Here is a 27,059-nt window from a genome sequence, read left to right as displayed (position 1 = left end):
CGACTAACTCATTTAAGAGTTTAACTGTCACTAACCAATACCTCTATTATCTACTTTAGAAAGTCAAAGTCCAATCAAGCATGACCATAAACTTAGCCTAGCTAGGTGGCTTGGTCAAGTCAGTCATGATATAAGCTTGGTAGATGCATAATTTTGAGACAATTCCAACATTTCGCACCGACTCTTTACAAGCTATGAGCAGCTACTCTCGTTTCCAGCCCTAGACACCAATTTCTTGACAATTTAGTGACTTCAATATAGGAAATGTAACTTACAGTCTCTCATAGAATGGAGGTCATATTTACACATATATAACATATAGTTGCAAGATCTAATTGCCTGAATGTTCCTTATAGGCAATTTTGATCCTCTCTAATTCGGAGGAAACCTCTGTCATTGAAGGTCTCATCTCCCCTTGGAAAGAAAGGCATCTAAAGGCAAGCTCCCCAATCTGGTCTATGCTGAATCTTGTATGCTGATCCTTATGTGCTTCAAGAAATGGATCAATAATCTCATCCAAACTCCCACTCCCTATTTTTGTCACTGCAAGAGTAGCCAGACTGATCTCATTGTCACTCCTAGAGAAGTCCACAACCTTCATGGCTGTAATCATCTCCACCATTACAACACCAAAGCTGTAAACATCACTCTTATCCGAGAAATGGAACTGCTGGTTGTACTCCGGATCCATATACCTGAAAATAATTGTTAAATTTTGTAGTTAAGTATAAAATATTACAAATTTTTTGCCACTAAATGGTGGATCTGTGACTAATTAAGTTTAATGCTCAATGAGGCAAATGGACAGAGTCGTAGGGCTGTCAATGGGTTAGTTTCGTATCGGGTTCCCAATCTGATGGGCATAAAAATGCTGACCCGAATATTATTTGGGTCAACCCCAACCCGACCCGAGTAATAAGTGGGTCAGGTTTGGGTTATGATTTTTGCCATATATCCAACCTGATCCACATTTTTTTGCCAGATATCCAACTCGAACCGAGTGTTTTGTATGTGTTTTTAGAAAAAAGTAAGCTTCTGAAATTATAAGGATCTGGATTTCAAATTTCAAATTTCATTTTCTTGTCCTGGCAAAACCGAATCCAACAACTTGTTATTTTTGGGCAAGTTCGAGTACACACCAGCAATAGGTACGGAGCAGCATTAATAAATAAATAAAAAATAAAAAGAATGGTGAAACACCTCCATATCTCTCTCTCTATATATTTATATCTTGACATATTTCAACCTAAATCTCTTCCCATATACAAATTCATTAGTTTTTTTATTTTCCTTTAGTAGGATTTTTTGGTGATTAAAAAAATGAATGGTTGACAAAACACAAAATTTTATGATTTAAAAAATTATATTTTTTCGTCAAAAAAATATGATTAAGGGGTCGATTCTTATTCAATCGACAATGTCGAATCCATCTATAGTGGTCAGATTTAATAAAAAACAACTTGCTTCATAAGATTTAAGACAAAGACAGATCATTGTATATTACGATTCTTTGGTTATATATTCAATCTCCACCGCACCTTATTGGAGAAGATGTGTGTGGGGCACCTCTTGTAGTGAGATGCACATTTCTCAAGTGAGATGTGGAGTGAAGACTATATGACTTCGTATAAAATGCATGAGTAGGAAAATGCGTACCCAGGTGTACCCCGAGGGACTGTAGAAACACACGCAGACTCGGACAATACCATCCTTGATGCTCCAAAATCCGCCAACTTCGGATTCAATTTCTCGTCGAGTAGGATATTTGAAGACTTGATGTCCCTGTGATAGATTGGAGGCTTGATCTCTGCATGCAAATACGCTACTGCGCGCGCTACTTCACATGCTGTACACAACCTCTTCCACCATGTGAGTATCATTCCCCTTCTTCTATGCAAATGCTCATACAAAGAGCCATTGTGCATGTACTCATATACCAGTATTTGCACATCATCTTGTATACAGTACCCCAATAGTTGCACTAGGTTGGGATGACTAACAGATGACAAGAGCTTAATCTCATCAATGGCATGCTTGTGGCCCTCAGATCCAGTGCACCTAAGTACCTTTACTGCAACAAGTCCTTGGTCGTTGAATTTTCCGGCATAAACTGTGCCGTAAGCACCGGAGCCGAGACGACTGCCATCGGAGAATCTATTGGTGGCTTTGGAGAGTTGGCCATAAGAGTAGACGAATAAACTTCCTGGAATTGGAGTGATCATGTTTGGTGCTTCCAAGAAATTGCATCTTCTAGATTTGAAGAAGCAGCAGAGAAGGGTTGTCACAATTGGTGCTGCCATTCCTACTAGCAACCCTGTGTATGAAACATCCCGTGAGCTGCCTTGTTCATAAAGAGTAGCTGGGATAGATAACGCATAACAACATCTAAAAATCAAGCCCAGTGTTGCCATGCTGCCTCTTGTGAAAATATGGCTTGCTTCGCCTACCAAATAAGTTTGACAGGCAGTCATGTGTTCACACGTGGGAGCTTGTGGTTAGTGGAATCATGAGATCATTTTTCTAAATGTCAACATTGCTACCATAATGAAATGGACTTTTCAACACCTAACAATCACTACTTAGCATCAATGATAGGGATGCAAACAGTAGGGGTTCGGGTTGGATACCGGTCCAACCTGAATCCATTTAGTCAGATTCGGCATAGAGAATGAGATCTGATTAGTTAATAAGGTTGGATTTGGTTTTATGATTTTGCACCAGATTCAACTGTTTATACATGTGATTTTGTAGGCCCAGTTGAAGATGCCTCAAGTTTGAATCTTGCTGGTCAGCAACTGGGTCAAGCCTTAACAAAGTTAACCCAGTCAATCTTGGCTGGGCTTATCTGTTCCGTTCGATACTGACTCGCACTTTTGATCATGCAACTACCAGTGCCCGTGCGACACCACGTGTAGGACAGCCACTTTCCCTTGAAAGGGATGTCCAAGAGGAAAGGTACATCCTCTCTTCCATTATTGGGGGAATTGTGAACTAATTTCCATAAGAAATACTTTATTGCATTTATTATGTGGGCTCTACTACATATACTTTTTTTGCATTTATTATGTGGGCTCTACTACATGGATATGCTTTTCTCACCTCCTTTTGATAAGAAAGAGGTATTCTTATGAAAATGGCACCAAACAAGTCTTCCATCTCATTCGCGGTTTCTTCTAGTAATAATAGAAAAAAAGTCACAAATCTTGGTATTGGGATTTTTAGGTAAAAAAGTAAATTTAAAAACTTTGCATTTTTTTTTGGAAGTTTATAAATATTTTTTCCCCAAAACTTTCATGCTCCAACCCTAATTAATATACCTGCCAATGTGATCTTTATGTACAACTACCCCAAGATTTTCTTGAAAAAATCTTTAAAAGTATCCCAAGATTTTTCCAAGTACCAAGATCTGTGACACTAAGAAGGGCTGGAAATGGATCAGATATGATCATATATCCGTTCCATGTCTGAATGTTATTTCTGGATTTGGATTCTTTAAGTAAACTCCGAATGTGCATTGGGGTCGGACTCAGATCTGTTCAATCAAATTACTTTCAGATTTGGAGCAGTATTTTAATTTGGATCTAGAATTGATCCGAATCAAAATCTGATCTGTTGTATTTTTTTACATGTATTAATGGCTTGTTTTTCTTCTAGTTTTTTTTTATCCAATGATATCACTTGTATTTTGGATTGGGTTCAACCTAAACCTCATGGGATCTAATTTAAATCCATATACAAATCTAGTAGAATCCAGCCCAATTCCAAACCGTTTGCACCCCTACATCCAGCCCATGGTGGGAAAAGGGAATCGCAACAAAGATACCTAACCTAATGCCATGAAAGTCTTGGAAGACTTCCTTGTGCAGTGTCCAAGCATGGTGGATCCCACCTCTCCCTGTGTAGCCTACCAAGGTCAAGACTCAAGTTACGAGGTCCACTATTGACTAACCCATACGTACTAGGGGTGTTATTTACCCAGATCTGATCCGTACCAAACCCTATAGGGTGTGGGTATGGTGATAAATAAGAAGACTCGATTAAGACTCGGGTCCGGACCTGAAGGTTCAATTAATACATGGATTCAGGTATAGTTTGTGAAATTTTATACCAGACATAGGCCCGACTGGAGTTACGATTAAGACCCACAATTCTTTAATGTAAAAATGCTAAAAAATATTATTTTACCGGGTATGGCACGGGTCTGGTTCATGTAGTTCTTATCGGGTCTGGTAAAATTTCTTTTATTGGTAAGCCCGATTAGACCCAGGTCCAAACCTGATACCATACACGGGGTCAGGTCAGGTCTGGTTCCAACAGGGTCTGAACCAAACACGACCCGTTGACACCCCTAATACGTACGATTGCAGAACAAAAATAGACAAACAAGTAATTTGTAGCCATACCTCCAATCCAAACAGCTGCAGCAACCGAATACGTCCTTCTAGGCACTGAGAATCACAAATACTTTTGTTGGGATTTTACCAAAATAACCATAACTACTGAAAACGTCAAAGTGATCGAGCTACATATCCAATTGATTTCAAAGGCCCCTTTTATTGTAAGCGGGGGGAGAAGTTGGAATCGTTAAGAAGTTTTAAACGGCAATTTATCGGATAGGAATTTAATACCTTGAGTTTCATATAGGGTTTTTCAAACAGAAATGGGCTCTTTTGGGGAGCCATGCATTTTTTGTGGACAAAATATGGCTGGCTAAATAGCGGTATTGCGAACAAGCCTTTAAATTGGTAGCTAAAAAAAAAATCAATCAAAATATGTTTTGTGAAAAAAAGAAATAAGATGTATCCCATGTGGTAAGCAGGGTCCTGTGTCAGGATCGAATCCCTCTGCCACATTGGGTCCGCCTAACCCCAGCTTGCCTTTCGAAAAAAAAAAAGAGAAAAAAATAAAAATAAAAATAAGACAAGTGAATTAGTTGCTTGCACATTTTAACGAGCTCTGTTTATCCTTTTAAAAACAAAATCAACTTGAGAAATAGAAAAGTCTTTAGGAAGGGAACAAAAAGGAGTTGCTTTCCGTCACTTCAGCAAACCATTCTATCAAAGGGTAATCTCGTCATTAAATTTGAAACTCAGGGCGAGTTCGGTAAATTCACCTTCCAGGCAGCCGCTGCCGTCCTTAAACCCGTCACCGGCGAACCCCTCCGGGCAGTTGCACCGGAATCCGGGTTCTGAGGCTCCCAACGGTACGCAAACCGCAACGGGCGCGCAGTACGAGCAGTTCCCGACTTTCCATCTGAGCTCCAGCGCCCCGAACTCGAGGGTCAAACCCGAACCCTCCTCGGCCAGGTCAACTACGACACCGGACACGAAGGACTGGCAGCCGGCACGGTCGACGTCGGCCCACTCGACAAACCCTTCCGAGTCGCTCTCGAGGCACGTGAAATTGGCCGCACCGCACCCACCCCCGAGCCCAACCTTCTTCGCCAGGGCGCCGTCCGCCATACAGCACGTCCCGTTGCGCGAGCGGCAGCCTCGCAATACGAGATTGTTGCGCCATGTCAGGAGCGAGGGGAAGAGGAAGGCCCGGAGCTCCGAGACGGAGCGGTTGCAACTCGCCACCACGTCGACGAGCACCGAGTCGGTGGCGGCTCGCCGGACCCGGTACCCCTTGAAGGCGGCGCTCCCGCCGTGTCGGCACTCGAGCTCGACGGGACACCCGACCGAGAAACCGAAGGGAAAGGGGAATTCCTTCTCGCCGCACGTCCTCCGGCAGGTGGTGGTGGTAGCGTTCTCCGGCGAGATCGCCGTGAGGGAGAGGACGCTCAGAGCCCACAGAAGCATCGTTGCTTCGAGAGAGGGAACTCTCTCTCTCTCTCAAACTATTGAGTGAAGATGATTACCTCTTTTATTCACTTTTTCGATTTTTTTTGGAAGACCAGGCCCTACAATATGCTACAAATATCATCTTTGGCTAACAGGTTTTATAAAACGTGAAGGATTCACAAGCTGTGTCACAGGGACACGTCATTTTAGGCCGGGTAAGTGTACCTGATGACCACCAGCAAACATGTGTTGACAGGGATTTATACGGACATTATTTTAATATTTTGTTCATTTTTAATCAAATTTTTTTATATTTAAATATTTTTATTGAAACATTTAATAATATTTCAAATCACATGTTTGTATTACCTTTTAATAATATTTCAATAAAACATTTAAATATTAAAAAAATATTGATTAAATTGAACAAAATTCTGTGTCCTGTTTTTGTAATAGTGTTTCTCCCTGAGCAGTAAACCGGTGTGGGGCTTCCAACTTGAAGTACGTAGGGAAAAAAATATAGACTATGATAAACGAAGAAGTGTGTACAAGAGCAGCATCTAAGTTTACAATTTTAGTCAGGCAGGACCATGAAGGTATATTGGGTTCAAAATCATGATGCATACTTGTAGGAAGATGATGCATTCTATCTTTGTTGCACTTCTAGATATTTGCTTCAGGTATCACAAAGACACGGACAGGAACTACAACACCATACTAAGTGATGTGATTAAGGCTGGCAAACGAGCTGAACCAACCAAACAAAGAACATTCAGGTTTGGCTCGTTTACCAGTGGACTGAGCTTGTGACTCGTGTCGTGAATCGAGGTTTCTTGGCAATTGCATTAGAAGCAAACAGATTTGGCCTTTCATGTCTTAGTCAAAGTCTAGGTCCAAAGAAGCAACAACTGCCTTGTTGACCGGGGAGTTCTTACCGTATGTGGGAGTGGTTTGTTTTAATAGGGAATGGGTTTTCGGATCATGTGTTATGACATGTATGTCAAGAGCTTAAGAAAGCAATGACTAATGTATCAAAACTAAAAAAAAAGCAAGTTCTTGTGTCAGAAGAATACGATCCAAACTCAAATCATTAACTAACAAACCATGTCCAGCCCTCACCCGTAGGGATGGCAGTGGGGCGGGGGACAAGGTCTCCACCCCCGCCTCCATCCCCGGCGGGGAATGGATTTTATCCTCCATCCCGCATTCATCCCCGTTTCATGTCCTCCATCCCCGGTTCAAACGGGGATGAGGCGGGGCGGGGCGGGGCGGGGATATTGCGGGGAAAAGTGGTCGGGGCGGGGATGAGGCGGGGATCGTGGCGGCCGGGGACGGGGCGGGGCGGGGAAAAGTGCACGTCCATCCCCACCTCCACCCCCAGACGGGGATGGATTTTAACCTTCGTCCCCGCCTCCATCCCCGTTTCATACCCTTCATCCCCGGTCCAAACGGGGCGAGGCGGGGCGGGGCCCCGCTTTCCCCCGGTCCACTGCCATCCCTACTCACCCGACTGATCTCACCTCCTCATCTCACCACTCTACCCAAGATGGTGGGTTATTCGGTTCATCAAGCCTTTGATTTCTTAAGGCTTATTTGATGGCTTGTTCAGAATTGGACAAAATGAATGATTTCCACGGGACAAAATATTGGGTCTGTTCATTCCATAACAACTGTATCATGCCCAACGTTTGTTTGGATCGTACTCAGTGTTCTGAGTGTCTGTTGTTTGATGATGATGTGCAAACAACTTGGACATACATGAATAATTTAGATCGTATGACCTGATCCACCCACCATTTTACTCGAAGGTATTATTCATGCTGATGGTTGTGAATATATGGTTAGAAGAGGAACAACCAGCGGAGCCCAAACCCTAAAATCCCTAAACAAAATTAAGATCAAATAAGAAGAGATCATAAACCCTGACATTAAAATCCTTAAATTGAAGATTGAACAACCATGTAAAGAGACTTGAATCGGATACAAAATCCTTAAAATGAAGATCAAACAACCACGTAAAGAGACTCAGATACAAAATCTCTAAAATCCCTAAAATCCAGATAGAACAGAACACCTTAACCCTAAAATCGGGTTAGGGTTAACTCATGAGAGAGAGCCGAAAGTAATTCAACATTACCACTCACGAAGATCAACAAAATGTTGAACCCATGAACCGAACAAGAGCAAAAGCCAAAACAAAAAGAAAGCACAAGAGAAAAGAACATCAGACAGATAAAACGGGCTCACACCAGATCCGCTTGCCCAGATTGCGGCAAAGGAGAGGTAGCGTCAGCAAGAGGGAGCGGAAGATCACTAAGATGCATACGCAAGATCGCATAAACATCTACCAAGATTTTATGCACCAGGTTTTGAATGAGAGAGAGAGGAAGGGAGAGCACCTAATTCATGAGGGAGAGATACATGCGTGGATTTGATGGCTTGACAGTGCCGGAGGGACATAGCTCACCAAAGGGATGAAAACACAAAGAGAGTGAGGGGGGAAAAGGGGTTGGGGGGCCGGCATCTGGGAATAGAGGCAGAGAGAGAGAGAGAGAGAGAGCCGGGTCAGGGGGAGTTCAATTTTTTTTTTTTTAAATTGGTTCCTACATCCCTGTTCTTTTTATAACAAGGGGTGGAATAGAAATGACACAAAAATGGATGTGGCGGACACTGTTCCTTGCATCCACTAACTCCAATGTTTGTGGATTGCACCTTCCCCAGCGGCTGTGCCGTCCCATATTGGGTTGAGGATGGTGCATCAAACAAGCTCTCAGGGATCTTTGTTCCCCTTGAAAAGACGGCCGGTATTCATGAGCTTCTAAGAGCCAAAATCTCTCGTGCAACAGCATAATAAAAGTGTACAATCACATTGCACTTGATTCTCCCTAGTCAAATTCAGATATCCATTGAATTCAGTAAAATAAAAAACTAAAATTATATCCTCATCTAATTATAATCAAATATAGCTTTGGCTTACCAAATCCGATAAAATAAAGTTGAATTCAGTTCAATATCAAATAAAATCCGTTCCATTGACATCCCAAGCCCCAAATTGTCAAAGAAATCATTAAGAGTTGGATATGTGAATCATGTGTAATCTTCAGTTTCATCAAAACATACTTGTTTAGTTGTTTTTAGTGTCTGGAATTTTGGACAAAGCATTAATGGCAGCTCAGTTTGATATACATCTGTGGGCAATGGTAATAATAGTTTTTGCTGTTGCTTTCATTCTTTTTTTGGTTGGATAAAAGTCAAATTGTGGTTTTGATTGCATGACTAGTGCATTTGTTTGGTGGTCCAGACCCCATTAATTAATTTCAGATTTGAATAAGTGATCACCATCGTCAATCTTCATCAGGATTGATTTGGACATAAGGTTTTTTTGTTCAGCCTACCATTTCATCTTTGTCCACATGTAGTCACTGTAATGGAAATATTAGTTGCATCTAGAATTGCTTTCTTAGGGACCTGTTATTCATTTAAAATCATCAATGAACTTTCATTACCATTAATAATGCATGCGATTTAAGCGTTACGTATACGAAAGACTTTCAACGAATTGCCTGCAAAAGCTCTGCTCATCTGGTGTGGGGCAACTTGTAAACCTACCAAGTTGATGGGATGTCACAGGTTCGAAACCCACCAGGAGCATCCCTTGCTATAAGATCGAAGTCTGGTGTTGGGCTCAAGGGTTTTACCAATGGAGGCCGGTCAATGTGCAATCGATGATGAGAGCTTTCCTTTGGCCTAGCCAAAATAAATAAATAAAATCAATGAACTTTGAATTATAGTCAACAATACACTTTGTTTTGTTGAAGTGAGGACAAGAAACAGTTGTACCAAAACAGCTTTTGGCTCTCAAGCCAATAGTGCGGTCAATGGGTCGGGTATGACCTGGAACAAACCAGATTGCACCCAATAGCATCAAAGACATAGGCTTTAATGCAATGGGCTTGGCAGCTAATCAGGTCTGAACTGTAGTCACAAATCTCCTCATTGGGATTTTTTCCGGCAAAGGAAAATCATGCAATAAAAATTTGAAAAGTTGTTTTTCTCAAGAAAATATCCATATATTTAAATTTTAGAAATATATAAAAAATATAAGAAAACATGAAAAATATATAAAATATAAAGAATATAATATCACTTTAATAACATGAAATAAGCATGATATTTTTAAAAATACAGTATTTTTGAAAAAGTATCACACTTTTTTCTGGATTATACGGTTTTTGAAAATCTTGCAATAAAAATAGCCGATTTCTGTGACTATGGTCTGAACCACAAGATCTGAGTAGCAGATCGAAACCAGACCAAGAATCTAATTGATATCCAATTTTTTTTCATACAATACTCTTACTGCCTCGGTTCTTGCTGTCCTAATAAGACCTGGATCTGGTCTTGCTTAAGATAGGTCCAATCATAATCAGACCTGGATCTGATCTTGGCTAGTAGGGATGTCAGCTCCGGCCTGGTCCATCGGGCTGACATCCCTAACTAGCCAATTCCACTGGTTGGGATCTGATCAAGCCATGAATCTGGTTCAAGTCTCTTTAAACTGCACACTAGAAAACGGCTTATTCTTATGAACAGGTCATGTACATGTGCACACACACAAATCAAACATGATGAGTAAAACATATATATGCTAAAGCTTAGCATCAAATAACAATGCTAATTTCTAACATTCAATTTGGCAACTTGAAAAACTACCTATAATTTAGTTAACTTCTATAATAATTAATACATTCTTATATATATAACATATATAGAGAGTCACTAGAATATGTGAACTAATGTGTGAACTGCATTTTTCATGTATTTTTTGTTCTTTTCTCTTTAATCTAACCGTACTGATGTGATCTATGTGCTTGGTTTTATAAGAGCCCGATCTTGAATCAACCAATTTTAATGCATAAATGAGATTTTTTAAAGCTTTAAAATCAACGACTCATAATCTTCATAAATGTTCAAGCATTCAAAAATCATATTTTTTCATAAAAAGTACATGATCCAATGGTTGATTCTCAACAAATTCACCATGCCAGGCACATCTACATGGTTGGATTTGCAAAAAAAAGTGTTGAAAATGTCCATATCTCTAGCTCTCATATTTCAATTCAAGTGCAAAAAAAGTGTTGAAAATTCTCTTATTACCGCTCAACATGCCCAAGCAACCTGGCAACTAGGGCATCATTTTTTCCAGTAAATGCATGGAGGACCCGAATGGCTCGATTCTTAGGGAGCTGTCATTCGAGCACACACAAGGTATACATAAGAAATCTCATTTTGATGTTTCTCCCTTTTTTGTTGAAAACGTGCATGAGTAGATACTCAAACTCAAGCACTTTTTCACTTGCTAAAATGTGTCACAAAAGACACATATTGTCTAAAGTGGTTGCCCGCCTTGACGATGATGCTCTTCGATGGTACAAATGATTGAATATCATACATGGAAAGCTCTTTTGGACTGATTTTGTTGAGCATATTATGTATCAATTTGAACCCACGATGTCGGTCAATCATCACGTGGAGCTCAAAAATCTCAAGCAACCGAACAATTTGGATGAGTACCAAGCAGAGTTTGAAAATATGTGCACGCTTTTGCTCCAAGTCGACGAAGAGACCTCACTCAGGTCGTACATCGAAGGGCTGACTGAAGAGTCCCAAAGAGACCTACAAGGTGGCTAAGTTTTATGACAAGAAGCAAAATTGAATCCAAGCAATGCGGAGGCCGAATTGGCCTACTAATATTTGTGGATATTCTTTGGGTGGACAAATCAAGCCCAATTCGTCCAAGAGGGTGACATCAGTCCCTAAGGTGGATCACATCTCATGTGCACAGTGTGAAGAGTGTATAAAAAATGGCTTGTGCTTTAACTATAATGAGAAGTAGTTTTAAGGCTATACATGCAAGCGCTACCATATCTTCCAAGTTGTAGAATCAAATTTCGAAAAAGAAGAGTTGTCAGATGATCAACCATCAAATGAGGAATATAGAAAGGAGGAGTCTTACCATGACGTTTCCTACCATGCACTCTCGGGCATTTCTATGTTCAACTTCATGAGGAGGTGGCCACCTAAGCACATAGGAGGTAAATGTTCTTATCGACATCTCTAACATTCACAATTTTATTCGTGAAAGCATAGGTCAGAAAATCAGGTACAAATTTAAGAAGCACCCTTCTTTTGATGTTATTATTAGAAACGAGATTAACCTCAATTGTTTAGATGTTTGTTCTGATGTCTCTTTGCAGCTTCAAGGAGCTAAATTCAATGTGAACTATAAGTTCTACCTATCCATTGTATATATATGGTCCTTAGTATGCATTGACTATAAACTTTGGGGAAAGTAGCCTAGAAGTTCTCTAATATAGAGATGTCTTTCCAGAAGGATGGGGAAAACATTAAACTCACTGCTATCAGACCTTCAACAATGAAGAAAGCACAACCAAATGAGGCATTGAAGTTTTTACAAATGTGCTTACTTGCTCATCACCCAAGCGGTGGAGCTAAAGAACACCCTAGTCTCCTTAATTGTTTTCCATGATATGACAGATTTGTTAGCTGAATTTTTTAACATATTTGTAAAGCCACATGAGCTGCCACCTAGATGGTCCCAAGACCATCAAATACCCTTAAAGGAGGGTGTGAGACTTTTGATTGTGTGGCCCTATCAGTACATCCTCCCAAAAATCTGAAATTAAAATACTTATGGGAGAGATGTTGGGTCAAGGGATCATTCGTCCTATTGTGAGTCCTTTCTTCTCACTTGTGCTTTTGGTAAAGAAGAAGAATGACACATAAAGGTTTTGTGTTGATTATCGAGCCTTAAACGATATCACAATGAATGGTAAGTTTTTTATCCTGATAATCAAAAAATTACTTGATGAGTTACACGGTACCACCTATTTTACAAAGCTAGATCTTTATTTTGGGTATCATTTAGTGTACATGGCCCATGACGACGTTCATAAGATGACTTTTAAGACTCATAAAGGTTTCTATGAATTCCTAATCATGTCTTTTAGGTAGATCAATGCACCCAAAACCTTCCAAGATATCATATGATTGTTTGTGGTCTTGCAAGAAGAATAAAATGCCATCCCCATAAAAAGAGTGATGTTTATGACCAGTTTGTACGTGACTATACGAGCATTTATGCATGTTATGAGAAGTTTTAGTTACTTGTTCATAGCATAACCAATTATGAACCAATGACTCACGCCCACCAATTAACCATGAGATTGGTCAAGTCAAAATGGAAACACCACATTTGGAGGAAAACTTGGCCCATTCGCGAGGCCACTCCATGTACCAATTGTTTCAGTACTATAGTAGAATTGACTCAACCAAGCTCACTCAAGCTGGATCGGACCCAAAGCTGCAGTTTTCCCATGGACTCATGAGCCAAGTAGTCAACCCTATTGTAGTTAGTGTTGAGCTGATTCGATAAAGCCAGACTCAGGACCGATTCTAGCATGTATCTACTTTTGACTCTTGACTTGCACTTTGAGAGATGATCTTGGCAAAGATTAAAGAGAAACTGAAAAAAGGACGTGTGATCTTGTTTTGTGTTTTTATTACGTTATTGAGATAATCTCGTTATTTTGAAACTTATGTAGTGCCATTACAATAAAGCCAAACCCATAAAAACAATATGGGTAACTCCAAAAATTTCATCATATGAAGATTCACAGTTTTGTTTAGAAAAATGCATGGCATTTTAAACAACTGATATTTTCATCGAAAAATGACCGTACTGTATAGAAAATACGACTTGTTTCTAGAAATGCCCTGCAATTTTCACTATTCCTTTGATGTCCAAAATTGTAAATACTCAACTTCACTATGATGTTTTTAACCCTCGCATGTACGAAACTAGCAAACTTTGCATAATATATCGCTCCACTCATCGAGTAACACAAATAACTACTTAAAAGGAGTTTCGTACATTTTTTCTTGCACATATCATAAAGGTTGCATAAAATTTATGTGCGAACTTATTAATCTCTAACTTCAACATCGCACATATGTCATGAAGTTCATAAATAATGTATGTGAACTTCGGAACATTGCACATATTTCATGAAGTTTGCACATATTTCACCAAATTTGCAGATAAATTTATGTGTGAATGCCATAAGTATAAAAACTAAAATGTCGTAACATAGTATTTTTAGGGTTATTTGTTCTCTCCAACAAGCGGTCTCCAACTAGTGGTCCCCATCTTCCTTCCCTATGATGACTTTTGTGGCAACTATTCCATCGGGATTTCATCCTCAAGTATTCTAGAATCTTTGACATCATTTTTTTTTGGTAAGCACATATTTAACTATTGAACCAATTATTTTTTTAAACATATTTTTTTTGAAACAAGATTTAACATTGACATGTGGATATTTATATGTATATATTTATTTGTATTTGATTGTTTTTATTGATCTTTTTTTTTGTGTTTCCTTGTGTTTACCGTTTAGGGTTTATTATGTTTATATATGGATGTCTTTTTCTGAAATGCTAGTTTCTAAAGATAAATGATATATGTTGTGTGGTTGTTATAGGAACGTAACGATGGGCTCTGAAAGGGTTAAAATATACTACTATAGCAATTAAATGACATAGTATATATGAGTCAACCACCAGGGTTTGAAGATATGGGTCGTCCTGAGTTTGTGTGTTAACTTGACCAACGTTGTATGGCTTGAAACAAACCCCTAAAATGTGGATTGAGAGGATGCACACCTACTTGAAAAAATGGGAGTTCATAGAGTCTAATGTTGATCTGTCATTGTTTGTTGCTCATTGTTTTGGTTTACATATGTTTATTTTAATATATGTTGATGACATTATCATAACAGAGAACTCATATGATTACATTAGCCATGTTATACATGAATTTAGGCATGAATTCTTCATTAAATACCTTGTCACATTGCATTATTTTTTAGGGATTGAAGTTCTTCATGAGTCCACAAGTCTTGTTTCGTGTCAGAGAATATATATTTTGGATCTTCTTGTTAAGACCGGCATGACAGATTACAAACCAGTGATTACACTAGTTGCACCTAATGTGAAGTTGTCAAAACAAGATGGCTAGCTATTAGATGTCACGCAATATAGAAGTATTGTCAGAGCACTCCAATATATTACATTCACCAGGCTTGACATTGCATACTCTGTAAATAAATCCTGCCAGTTCATGCATGAACCAAGTCAAAATCATTGGATCTATGTAAAACATATTTTGCACTATTTGAAAGGCATAATCAATCTGGGGTTACACATTCACAAATATTCCTCTTTACATTTATTTGCATTCTCTGATGCTACCTAGGTCAGGTGCTCAGATGATCATAAGTCTACTGGTGCTTATCTAACTTATATGGGAACAAATCTATTATCATGGAACTCATCCAAACAACGAACAGTTGCCAGGTCTATTATAGAAGCTGAATATAAATCCATTGTTGGAGTGGTCTCAGAACTCATGTAGCTCAAGCAGCTCTTAATTGAGCTAAACATTCATCCCCGTTGAATTCCTACCCTACGGTATGATAATTTGGGTGCCACTTATCTTGCTACTAATTCTGTCTTTCATGCTTATACCAAGCATATTAAAATTTACTATCACTTTGTTCGAGAAAAGGTTTTTAAAGATGAAATTGAGGTAAAGTTTATATCATCTCAAGACCAAACTGCAAACAACCTCACTAAACTTCTTCTTAGACCCAAGTTTTTATTTTTTAGAGACATGCTCAACCTCATAGAGGCTGGCTTGAGGGGGGGTGTTAAGGACGATCCATGTAGTTGTGATCCTAACCTTATCCAATCCAACATTGATCTAGAGCTTATCCAATCTAATTAATGTTGTGAAGAGTCCTACTGTTGCAACTCTATCCCTATCCAAGGAGACTCCCACTGCAGATCACATACCTAACATTGAAAGGAGATCAAATTCAATGTATCATATCAACAAGCCACCTAATGTGGTTGAGATCAACATCAATCCTCATGAGAGGGGACGTCCTTATCTAGTTGTGTCGTGCAGGATGATAAGGACTCCAAGGAGCCAACATCCCAAGTGGTATATAAAGACAATAATACCAACTCCTCCTCTCATCGTAAATTAGAGAGAGAGTACCTGTCATGGACATAGGTCGACTTGACTGAACCACGTTACAACTTGTGTATGATTTTATGAGTTTTTTTGTTCTTTCAACTTTATACAAATCATGATTCTTGTCCTTCTATTATGATAATAAGAGAACATTTAGGTTTAGTAGGTCATCTAACCCCAAAGTTCAAGAGATGAAAAGATATGTCGAGGCAAACTGTTGACTTCAAAAATTCTAAGACCAAAAAATTCATTTCCTTCATGGATTGTGTTCCATTGTCAACTCAAGGCCCAAAAGTTATGATGTTGCTGCATGGGAGCATAATTACACACACACACACACACAGACACACACACACACACCGTAATTATTGAGCATCTGCAATGTTCTATCCTATATTCATTTATGCAACTAAAAATGAGCACCCTTAGAAATACTAATAGAATGACATTTATCATTCCTTTGTTGATGTCATTTTCTTTTTATTAGATCTAATTATCTAAAACTGTTGGTTTAGAATTGGGGCATGTGCAGATGAAGGGAGGAGAAAATAGAGAGAAGAAGATGGAGACTAAGAAATATGTGGGTAACAGTATGCTTTAAGGGGGATGCTGCTCAATTCTGCTTGCGGAGCTCAAGGGCTGGGTACATATAACCCTCCCTTGGGTAGCCATTTTCCCAACCTTGAATGGAAATTTTAATCTCATTCATTATGTTTTAATGAAATTTTAATTCATACATTTTATGTTTTCAGTGAGTTACGATCCCACCATTTGTGGATCCTTGGATTTCAATTGTGAGATTGTTATGGCCACACTAGATCCGTTATCTATATCTAACATATTCTACTTGGCCATACGAGACAAACAACAATATTATATCATAACTAGTGCATCAAGTGTCATATATATCATTTTATAACAAAACATACACCAAATAAACTATGCACAATTCTAAGGGTTTTATCAATATCTAAGTAAGATATTTTTCTCACATGATATAAGTTATTTTTTCATATAGTCATGCAGGATTTTCATCATCTATTTTTAAGTATGAGGTTTTTACACATGCTATGAGTTATTTTCTGCACAGTTGCTTGAATCTTTCTATCATTCATATTCAAGTATGAGTTTTTTGCACATGCTATGGCTTATTTTCCACATAGCTATGTGCACTTTCCTTTATTTTCAAGTAAGATGTTTTTCACATACGCTATGGGTTATTTTTTATATAGTCATGTGGTCATTTCATCATTATATGGATCATAATTCTTTTCATATATGGTATGAGTTTAGCCATGACACCATCCTTTTATGCACTTATTTCACATAACTATATGGGTTTCTTATCATGTCATAACTTAAATTATAACTCTTAATGTGCAATATCATATTCAAACAAATAAATCATATTGGGGTCTCTCATTTTTAGTTAGTCATGGGGTTCTAATTAGGGCTCTTCCATGACCATACCATTGAATATCATCATGTCCACAATGCACACTAGTGGAGTATTATGGATTTTCATCAACTTATGGATTCATGATAAGATATGATTTGCTAAATATAGAAAATACTTTTACTTTTCAAAAATTTTACTATAGTCAATACTCTCACTATCCATATGCATCATCATCGCATGCAACATTCTTAAGTTCTTATTGGGTTAACCACCACTGATCATTTTGGATCAATATATATCTAGATCCAAGTAATCATATGTATTACTAAAAACACGCATGAAAAATATCCCTTCATGCAATATACGCAAACCATATTGATGATGCATTAATTACTCATAAATATAATATATTTTTATTACATAAATGCATCATTTATAGGTTTAGAACCCACACTTACACTACAAGAAAATTGTTAATTAGCGACGGAAATTAGCGACGGATTTTTCCCGTCGCTACTTAGCGACAGATTAGCTAGAGATAGAATCTGTCGCTAATTCGCGACGGATTAGCGAGGAAACAACTTTTATCGCTAATCTGTCGCTACTTAGCGACGGATTAGCGACTGCATGTTTTTGTCGCTACTTTTTATTACAAGAACACCATTTTAGCGACGGATTTAGAGAGGGAACTCTGTCGTCGCTAATCCGTCGCTAATTAGCGACGGAGTAGCGACAGAATATATTCCGTCGCTTTTTTGGTATTTTGGTTTCGTGACGGCTTAGCGACGGAATATAGCGACGGAAATATTCCGTCGCTAAGCCGTCGCTAAATGTCGCGTAAATCCCTAATCTCATCCATCTTTCTCTTTTCCCTGTTTCGCTGTATTGCTCCCTCCCGCCGCCCGTCGGCTCTCGCCACCGTCCGGCCGCCGCCGCTCGCCAGCCGCCGCTCCCCGTCCACCGCTCGCCAGCTGCCGCTACCCGTCAACCTCCCGCCACCGTCCGGCGACGCGCAGGTAATATTCTTCTTCTTCTTCTTCTTCTTCTTCTTCTTCTTCTAAACGCAGGGGGTACGCCCCTTCCCTGCCAGAAACGCAGGGGGTTTAACCCCCTGCCGTGCTTTCCGGCAGGGGGGGTCGACCCCCTGCGTTTCCGGCAGGGGGGGTCGACCCCCTGCCGGAAAGGCATGGGGGGTCGACCCCCTGCCGGAAACGCAGGGGGTCGACCCCCCTGCCGTAAAGGCACGGCAGGGGGGGTCGACCCCCTGCTGGAAAGGCATGGGGGGTCGACCCCCTGCCGGAAACGCAGGGGGTCGACCCCCCTGCCGTAAAGGCACGGCAGGGGGTCAACCCCCATGCCGGAACTGCCTTTCCGGCAGGGGGTTTAACCCCCTTCCCTGCCGGAAAGGCAGGGGGTTTAACCCCCTGCCGTGCTTTCCGGCAGGGGGGGTCGACCCCCTGCGTTATGCTGCCTAAGTGACTTGTCAAAAAAAAAAATTTCTGTTTTTGAATGCCTATGCTGCCTATATGAATCGTTTGAAAAATAAAATCTGTAGTAGGAATAACATGCTGCCGATGTGTATTGCTTTTGAAAAAAACAATCTGTTATGAGATATATTATGTTGTCTATGTGAATTGGTTTCAAAAAAATCTGTTTTTTAATGCATATGCTGCCTATATAAATCAGTTTGAAAAAAAAATCTTTAGTAGGAATACTATGTTGCCTATGTGTTTGTTTGAAGAAAAAAAATTTGTTATGAGATACCTACGTTGCCTATGTGATCTGTTTTGAAAAGAATTTTTGTTATGGATACCTATGTTGCCCATGTGATCTCTTTTTAAAAAAAAAAAAAGTTATTATGTGATCCCTATGTTGTCCATGTGATTAGCTTGAAAAAAAGTTTGTAATATGTGTATATAAGATGTCCATATGGTTTTAAGTGTAGTTTGCATATATGTTGTCCATATGGATTTTAAGTTGAAATTTTTTTTGTAATGTATATATACAAGTTGTCCATGTTGTTCAATTTGTTAGTTTGTTAATATCTACTGGTAGTTAGTTTTACTTCAATTTGTTTTCTTGAAATCTGGTTAGTTAGAGTATTTCAATCTATTAGTCTTTTATAATTATATTTTTCTTAGATAGATTGGTATTTAATGTTCTAACAATCAGTTAGTTAGATTAGGGCTATTTAATTTTTTTAGTTAGTGTTTCATCTTGTTTCATGATTAGTTAGTTTGTTACTTAATTTGTTTTGTTTTTGTGCAGATTTTTCAACGGAACCAACTCGTGCTCGGCCACCTGTGGTAAGTAAATGACAAAAACAATGCAAATCGGGTAAATACCCGTGGTGAGTAAGTGATGCAAACGTATCACATGTTATTTAATTTATTGAATGCAGCACTTTATTGTTCACACACTCACTTAGTTGTTGATATCTAGGACTGCTTTGTTGGAGTTCGGAGATCATGCTGAGCATGATTTTAATGTAGAAATATGGAAGTGTTCTTATTTTTGGAGTACGGAGTCCATGCTAAGCATGGTAGTAGTTAGTGAGATATTGAAGTGTGTTTGCTGCAGGTACATGTTTGCCATTTATTTGATATGAATGATTATGATGTATTGCAATGTTTGATGTAATTGTATCCATGCTTGCATGTAGTTACTTTCAATTTGATTTTGACTTCCATGTGAAATTTTATAATAAAAGCATGCTTCAAATGATTGTATCATGTCATTAATAGTTTGCACATGAAAATATTAAGTTATCAATGCATGCATCAAAATTCTTGTTATTGTTTGACATAGTATATTGCATGATAAATTTGATATTTTCTTCATCGTCGCATTCTGATTGTTTTTTTCTTAATTCGTTAGGATACTATTCATAACATCATACGACAGAATGACTGCAAACCGTGAATGGATGTACCGTAGGATAGTGGACAATGAGTTATCGCATGAATATATGGATGGTGTCGATAGTTTTATTGAATTTGCAACGGCGAGTGTCAGTACGGTAGATCCCACAGGTCGGATTAGGTGTCTCTGCAAGATTTGTAAGAATAATCGATTTGTAGAACCTCATGGCGTTAGACATCACCTATACAGGAAGGGTTTTGTGAGTGATTATCAGAACTAGGCGTTTCATGGAGAAGAATTTAGAAACGATTTTGATGCACGGGTGAATGTGGTGCACGATAATCCATATACGAATTTGATATTTGATGCTGCAGGAACAGAACTGGGTTCTGCTATGAGTTCTAGTGATGTAAGAACTGTCGTAGATGAAGAATCACCAAACGATGCAGCTAGTAGATTTTATGATTTACTTAAAGATGCTGATGAGCCACTTTGGAACGGTTGTGAGAGTCACACTATCTTGTCTGCAGTTCTTCAACTAATGAATTTGAAGTCCGAGTATAATTTGAGTCAATCATGTTTTGACCGTTTGTGCATGATTGTGAAGAGTATGTTGCCTAAAGATGAGAAATTGCCACAAAATTTCTATCGTGCGAAAGTTATGGTCAACGCTCTAGGTATGGGTTACAAAAAGATTGATGCTTGTCCAAATCACTGCATGTTGTATTTCAAGGAGCAGGAAAACGACATATCATGCCCGTCATGTGGGCATCCTCGGTTCAAGCCAAAGACAAGAGGCAATGGTAGCACGAGATCAAAGGAAGTTTCATACAAGTCGCTCCGCTACTTTCCTATCACTCCTAGATTGCAGCGATTGTATATGTCTTCAAAGACAGCTAAACACATGAGATGGCATGCAAATAAAGTTCGACACGATGAAAACAAGATCACGCATCCTGTTGACGCTGAAGCTTGGAAGCACTTTGATCGTACTCATCAGAACTTCGCAATGGAAGTGCGAAATGTTAGACTCGGTCTATGTACAGATGGATTTAATCCATTTGGGGGTAGATCAACTCCATACTCATGCTGGCCAGTATTTGTAACTCCATACAACCTTCCACCAAGCTTGTGTATGAAACGTCCAAATCTTTTCTTGTCTCTGTTGATCCCTGGTCCGACCTCACCTGGCCAAAATCTTGATGTATATCTAAGGCCATTGATTGATGAATTAAAAGTACTGTGGGATGACGGTGTTACCACGTATGATGCCCACAAAAAACAAAATTTCAACATGAAGGCCGCTGTTCTATGGACAATCAGTGACTTCCCTGCATATGGTATGTTATCTGGTTGGAGCACACATGGGAGGTTGGCTTGTCCGTACTGCATGGAGGATTCCAAAGCTTTTAGATTGAGGCATGGAAGGAAGCCTTGCTGGTTTGATTGCCATCGTCGATTTCTACCCAGCGATCATCCGTTCCGACGTCAAAAAAATGCATTTACAGCAGGCACAACTGAAATGGAAGGTCCATCCTCAAGATTGTCTGGCATAGAGATTTTAAGAAGATTGCGATACTTTCCAGATGTATTAACAGATGCCCGCAGTCCTACACCCTTCCGTGGATCTGGGAAGGAACACAATTGGACGAAAAAATCTATTTTTTGGGAACTACCGTATTGGCCGACCCTATTGATACGCCATAATTTGGATGTGATGCATGTAGAGAAAAATGTGTTTGATAATGTGTTCAATACAGTAATGAATATTAAAGGAAAAATGAAGGATAATCCGAAGGCCCGTATGGATTTAAAATTAATATGTAAAAGACCAGAATTGGAACTCAAAGAGTATAATGGCAAAGTACTGAAACCAAAGGCGAAGTACGTGCTCGGACCTGAGCAAATAAAACATGTATGTCAATGGTTGAGACAACTGAGATTTCCAGATGGATATGTCTCTAACATTGCTCGGGCTGTGAAGATTGACGATGGACAGTTATATGGGTTGAAGAGCCATGATTGTCATATCTTTATGCAACGATTGATACCCCTAGCATTCCATGATATGTTAGACAAACCTATATGGGGGGTATTGTCTGAGTTGAGCGGATTTTTCAGAACATTGTGCGCATCGGAGGTCATTGTATCAGATGTAAAGAATCTCGAGGACTCTGTCATCACCACTGTTTGTCTGTTAGAAAAGATATTTACGCCAGCATTTTTCGATGTTATGGAACATTTGATCATACATTTGCCATATGAACTAAGGGTTGGTGGCCCTGTGCAATATCGATGGATGTACCCATTTGAAAGGTATATGTTTTTTTATATTTGTCTCTTTAATGACAGATATTTAAAATTTGAAATGTATATTCTTGTCAGATGCATGTTCGACCTAAAAAAAAAGGTTCGTAATAAAGCAAGAGTAGAAGGCTCTATTTGTGAGGCGTACACTTTAGAAGAGATTTCAAATTTCTCATCTATGTACTTCGAACCTCATATTTCAATACGTTACACATGCCCGCCCCGTAACGATGATGGAGAACAAGTAACTGTAGCTGACAAGCTGTCGATATTTCAACGACTTGGGCATGCATTTGGTAGTTGCCGATCAAGGCTATTGACAGATCGAGAGCAAGATGCAGCACACATCTATATTCTTTTTAATTGTTCAGCGATCGACCCATACATCGAGTAAGTATATGTATATGCAACTCAATTATAAATCCTTTTATGTTCTATATGTGGATACATGGCTCGGTAATATAAGTATTTGTGGTTTGCAGACGATTTGATCTGGAGTTGCAAAGCAAAGTTTCACATCTCACTAATGCAGAAGTACAAAAAGAACGTGAAACTAAGTTTGTGGAGTGGTTGAAACAGTTGGTAAAGAAGCTAACATAATTTTTGTACTTATAAACAACACTAAGTTACTTAATTGATCGTGATCACAATAATTGTTTATGTCTGTGCGTAGGTTCGCCATGGTGATGTTAAAGATCAAGGAATATGTGATTTAGAAAATGGTCCGACCAAAGTTGTGCAATGCTACAACGGGTATATCGTAAATGGTTATCGATTCCATACAAAAGACTACGGTATAAACAAATCAACGATAAATAGTGGTGTGTGTGTCAAGGGTAGCAGCTACGGTGAAAATGAACATGATTACTACGGTGTTATAGAGGAAATAATGGAGTTGACTTACTTAGGCATGAATAACAGGGTTACGGTATTCAAGTGTCATTGGTTTGATCCAACTGCAACAAGACTCGACAAAGCTTCAGGCATTGTGGAGGTGAATCATAAATCCAGGTTTGGAACATATGAACCATTCATATTAGCCTCGCAAGCTCAACAAGTTTATTATACTTCATATCCGAGTATAAAAAAGTCAGATAGAAATGAATGGTGGGCAGTTTGCAAGGTGAAATCCAAACTATACCCCGAGTATGATCAGTTACAAGAAGATGAGTTAGCTGAAGACAGTGATTACTATCAATCAAATGATGTCTGTGACTTCGCTTATGGTCACGATGTTGCGCATGATATGCATGTCATATCTCCATTGGCTGATGAAACATTCATAGAGGAATGTGATCCAAATGATGTACCAAGTGGATGGGCAAACAATGAAGAAGAAGAAGAAGAAGAAGAAGAAGAAGAAAGTCAAACTAGTGACGAGGAAGAATTTTCAAGCTAGTGAGCAAAATCTTATACTACAAACCTCTATTTAAATGCATTGTAATACTTGATGTGAGTTGTATTGCAATACTTGGTGTGAATGATTAAAAATTTTATTTCAATGTATTGTAATACTTGATACGAATGATTCGAATGCATTGTAATACTTGATGTGAATGATTTCAATTATCTGAATGTATTATAATTTATGCAATTAACGAATGATTTGAATTAGTGCAATACTTGATGTCAATGATTTGAATTATTTGAATGCATTGCAATGCTTGATGTGAATGACTTGAATGCATTGTAATACTTGATGTGAATTATTTGAATGTATTGTATGACATATGTTATTTGTTAGAATATGGTTCGTGGAGGTTATAGTGGTCGCTCATCCAGTAGTAGCCAGGCTCAACCTTCATCTTCACGGGCTCCTGTGATAGGTATATCATATAACTAATTAGATGCTTGATTAGTTCAAATGCACATTCTGAGAACTTGGTGTGTATTTTTTTACAGATGATGTTGCGCCTGTACACGACCCACCTACACCAGTTGATCGCACAAGTCAACAGCCAACACAGGAAACAGGGTCTTCTCAGGCTGGCACAAGAAGACTCATTCGAATAGTGTATATCGATAATCGACCGTAAGTATTTTGTTTTCAATTATTGCATATCTTTTAAATATTTTATATTGATATTTACTGTGTAATAATTCATGTGCAGCACGAGGTTTGAGCCACAAGAAGTAGTACGGGAGATTAGGAATTCACTTCTTCAACATCTACCAGGACCAGTTGCTCAATGGAAAGAGTACCCAAAGGAGGTATTAGACAGATTGTGGTCCTCATTCATGGTATACAGTTGTTCCTCATAGTTAATGTGTTTCATATTTAATTTATTTAAGCAATGTCTACTAACTTTCTGAAAATATTTGTAGGCTTCGAATCGCTTTGCAACTACGGTGGAAGAAAATGATGCAAGGAAGGTGTGGCAGAAGGTGGCTGCCAATCGATTTGCAGACATGCTGCACACTATGAAGACTGCAGCAAAAAAAGCATCTGGCGTAGTAGATGATCCATTACTGTGGAAGGGCCATGGTCCTATTACTATCAGGAGAGATTACTGGGATGAAATGTGCGATATGTGGGCGGGAGATGCATTTAAAAATCGCTCTGCGAAGGCTTCACAAAATCGATCGAAGATGCCCGAAGCCCATCTACACACAGGTGGATCTAAGACATTTGGGAGCCACCTAAAGAAAATGGTAACTCATCAATATATAATATTAATTTTATAAGTATTGTTGCAAATTTGTGTACTAAATCTTTTGTCATTTAACTTCGCAGGAAGCAGAAAAAGGAGGCAGTGTATCATATAAGGATGTGTTTGTAGAAACACATAAACGGAAGACCACGGGAGTCTTCGTATCAGAGAAGGCGAGAACGACAACAGTATGTATTAATTCTATTAATAATCATTGCAATATATATGCAAGTCATCATAATGTTATCATTAATTATTAATGAATACTTTAAACATTATTTTGTAGGAGGCATATGAGCAACAAATGGTAGAGCGATATGGCGAAGACGCTACTCAGCATCCATCATTTGATCCTACAGCATGGGTGACTGCAGCAGGTGAACCCAAAAAAGGTCGCGTGTTCGGGTTTGGGAGTAATATGAACACTTCACCAGTTATTGGTTCTTCCAGTTACGGCTCACCAACTTCTTGCGCCGACATAAGCTCCAAGCAGCCGACTATTCTTTCCGGTGATGATGTACGCGAGATCATTAATGAATCACTGAATAACTACTTCCAATACACCGTCGCCCCCTTTCTCCGAAATGAGATCAAGGCCGCTGTTCAGGATAGGGGATCTTCGATTCCAGGTCCCTCTCAGGTATAATCACATATATAGTTTTTTTTACTGTCTTAAAGCACATCTGAGCATGGTAGAATCACATATAGAGTTTTTCTAGATGCCTTAGAACACATATGAACATGCTATAATCACATATTCAATTTTTTTACTGCCTTAGCACACATATGAGCATGATAGAATCACATATATATATATATATATTTAACTTTTTGTCTGTCTTAGAGCACATATGAGCATGATAGAATCACATATAAAGTTTTTTTGATTGCATTAGAACACATAAGCATGCTATAATCACATATTCAGTTTTTTTACTGCCTAAGAACACATATGAGCATATTATAATCACATATTCTGTTTTTTGACTGCCTTAACACACATATGAACATGTTATAATAACATATAGAGTTTTTTAACTGCCTTAGAACACATATGAACATGTTATATATCATTTATGATAGAATCACATATAAAATTTTTGGCTTTGCCTGCCTTAGAGCACATATGAGCATGCTATATTCACATATTCAATTTTTTTACTGCCTTAGCACACATACGAGCATGATCGAATCACATATATAGTTTTTTGCCTGCCTTAAAGCACATCTGAGCATGGTAGAATCACATATAGAGTTTTTTTATATGCCTTAGAACACATATGAACATGCTATAATCACATATTCAATTTTTTGACTGCCTTAGCACACATATGAGCATGATAGAATCACATATAGAGTTTTTTTATTGCCTTAGATCACACATGAGCACATGATAGAATCACATATAGTGTGTAATTTATTTCATTATATTTTGTTTATCAATACTGACTGTTCTTTTCTTGTGTAGGCTGCTAGCGATAATCAGGGTAGTGGAGCTGAAGGGACAGATAAAGACAATGAACAAGAAGACGCACAAAATCTTGGCGATGATTAGAGGACTGTGTTGAAGAAGTTCTATTTTTTTTATTTTTCCTAATTGTAATTGTTGAATTGTAAATAATTAAACTTCTTAGTTTTAAGGTGGAACGATTAATTATTATAGATACTTGTTATATGAATTTTTTTGTGTGGTTTGTTTTTTATTTATAGGAAATATAAATTGTACAGGAAATATAAATTGTACAGTTCTCGGTAATTAATTTTTAAATAATTTTTTTTGATTTTTTTTCGTTTTTGCGACGGATTAGCGACGGATGATTCCGTCGCTATTCATATTAATCTAGCGACGGCTTAGCGACGGAATTAAATCCGTCGCCACGCCGTGGTCGCCGTTTAGTACCGGCGGATTGGCGACGGAATATAGCGCTCGTTATTCC

General features: G+C 38.7%; 2 protein-coding genes across 2 annotated transcripts; one reads left to right on the top strand and one right to left on the bottom strand.

The window, feature by feature from the left end:
- Positions 1–231: 231 nt before the first annotated feature.
- Positions 232–5,841, bottom strand: LOC149814948 (wall-associated receptor kinase-like 14). The gene is made up of 4 exons (XM_089988820.1): positions 5,114–5,841; positions 4,404–4,448; positions 1,657–2,314; positions 232–695 (listed from the first exon to the last, which is right to left on the bottom strand). Exons 1-4 carry the CDS (start codon positions 5,799–5,801, stop codon positions 332–334), a joined length of 1,755 nt encoding a protein of 584 aa, XP_089844946.1. The 5' UTR covers positions 5,802–5,841; the 3' UTR covers positions 232–331.
- Positions 5,842–8,478: 2,637 nt separating this feature from the next.
- Positions 8,479–26,799, top strand: LOC149814947 (uncharacterized). The gene is made up of 5 exons (XM_089990448.1): positions 8,479–8,587; positions 8,922–8,983; positions 25,206–25,310; positions 25,409–25,762; positions 26,591–26,799. The coding sequence occupies exons 1-5, from the start codon at positions 8,479–8,481 to the stop codon at positions 26,675–26,677; spliced, it is 717 nt and encodes a 238-aa protein (XP_089846574.1). The 3' UTR covers positions 26,678–26,799.
- The last annotated feature ends 260 nt before the right edge of the window (positions 26,800–27,059 follow it).

This window comes from Nuphar pumila, chromosome 15 (genome assembly GCF_984573655.1).
Source record: "Nuphar pumila chromosome 15, dmNupPumi1.hap1.1, whole genome shotgun sequence".
Lineage (NCBI taxonomy): Eukaryota > Viridiplantae > Streptophyta > Magnoliopsida > Nymphaeales > Nymphaeaceae > Nuphar > Nuphar pumila.
The sequence above is the reverse complement of the archived record's forward strand: the minus strand, read 5'-3'. Positions and strand labels throughout refer to the sequence as shown.

Coding starts and splice junctions, on each gene's coding strand:
- LOC149814947 (XM_089990448.1), top strand. CDS start 8,479: ATGTTTGTGGATTGCACCTTCCCCAGCGGCTGTGCCGTCCCATATTGG. Junction 8,588..8,921: donor TCCCCTTGAAAAGACGGCCG/GTATTCATGAGC, acceptor AGTTGTTTTTAG/TGTCTGGAATTTTGGACAAA. Junction 25,763..26,590: donor CGATTCCAGGTCCCTCTCAG/GTATAATCACAT, acceptor TTTCTTGTGTAG/GCTGCTAGCGATAATCAGGG.
- LOC149814948 (XM_089988820.1), bottom strand. CDS start 5,801: ATGCTTCTGTGGGCTCTGAGCGTCCTCTCCCTCACGGCGATCTCGCCG. Junction 4,449..5,113: donor CGGCAGCGGCTGCCTGGAAG/GTGAATTTACCG, acceptor TGTGATTCTCAG/TGCCTAGAAGGACGTATTCG. Junction 2,315..4,403: donor TGCAGCTGTTTGGATTGGAG/GTATGGCTACAA, acceptor TTTCATACACAG/GGTTGCTAGTAGGAATGGCA.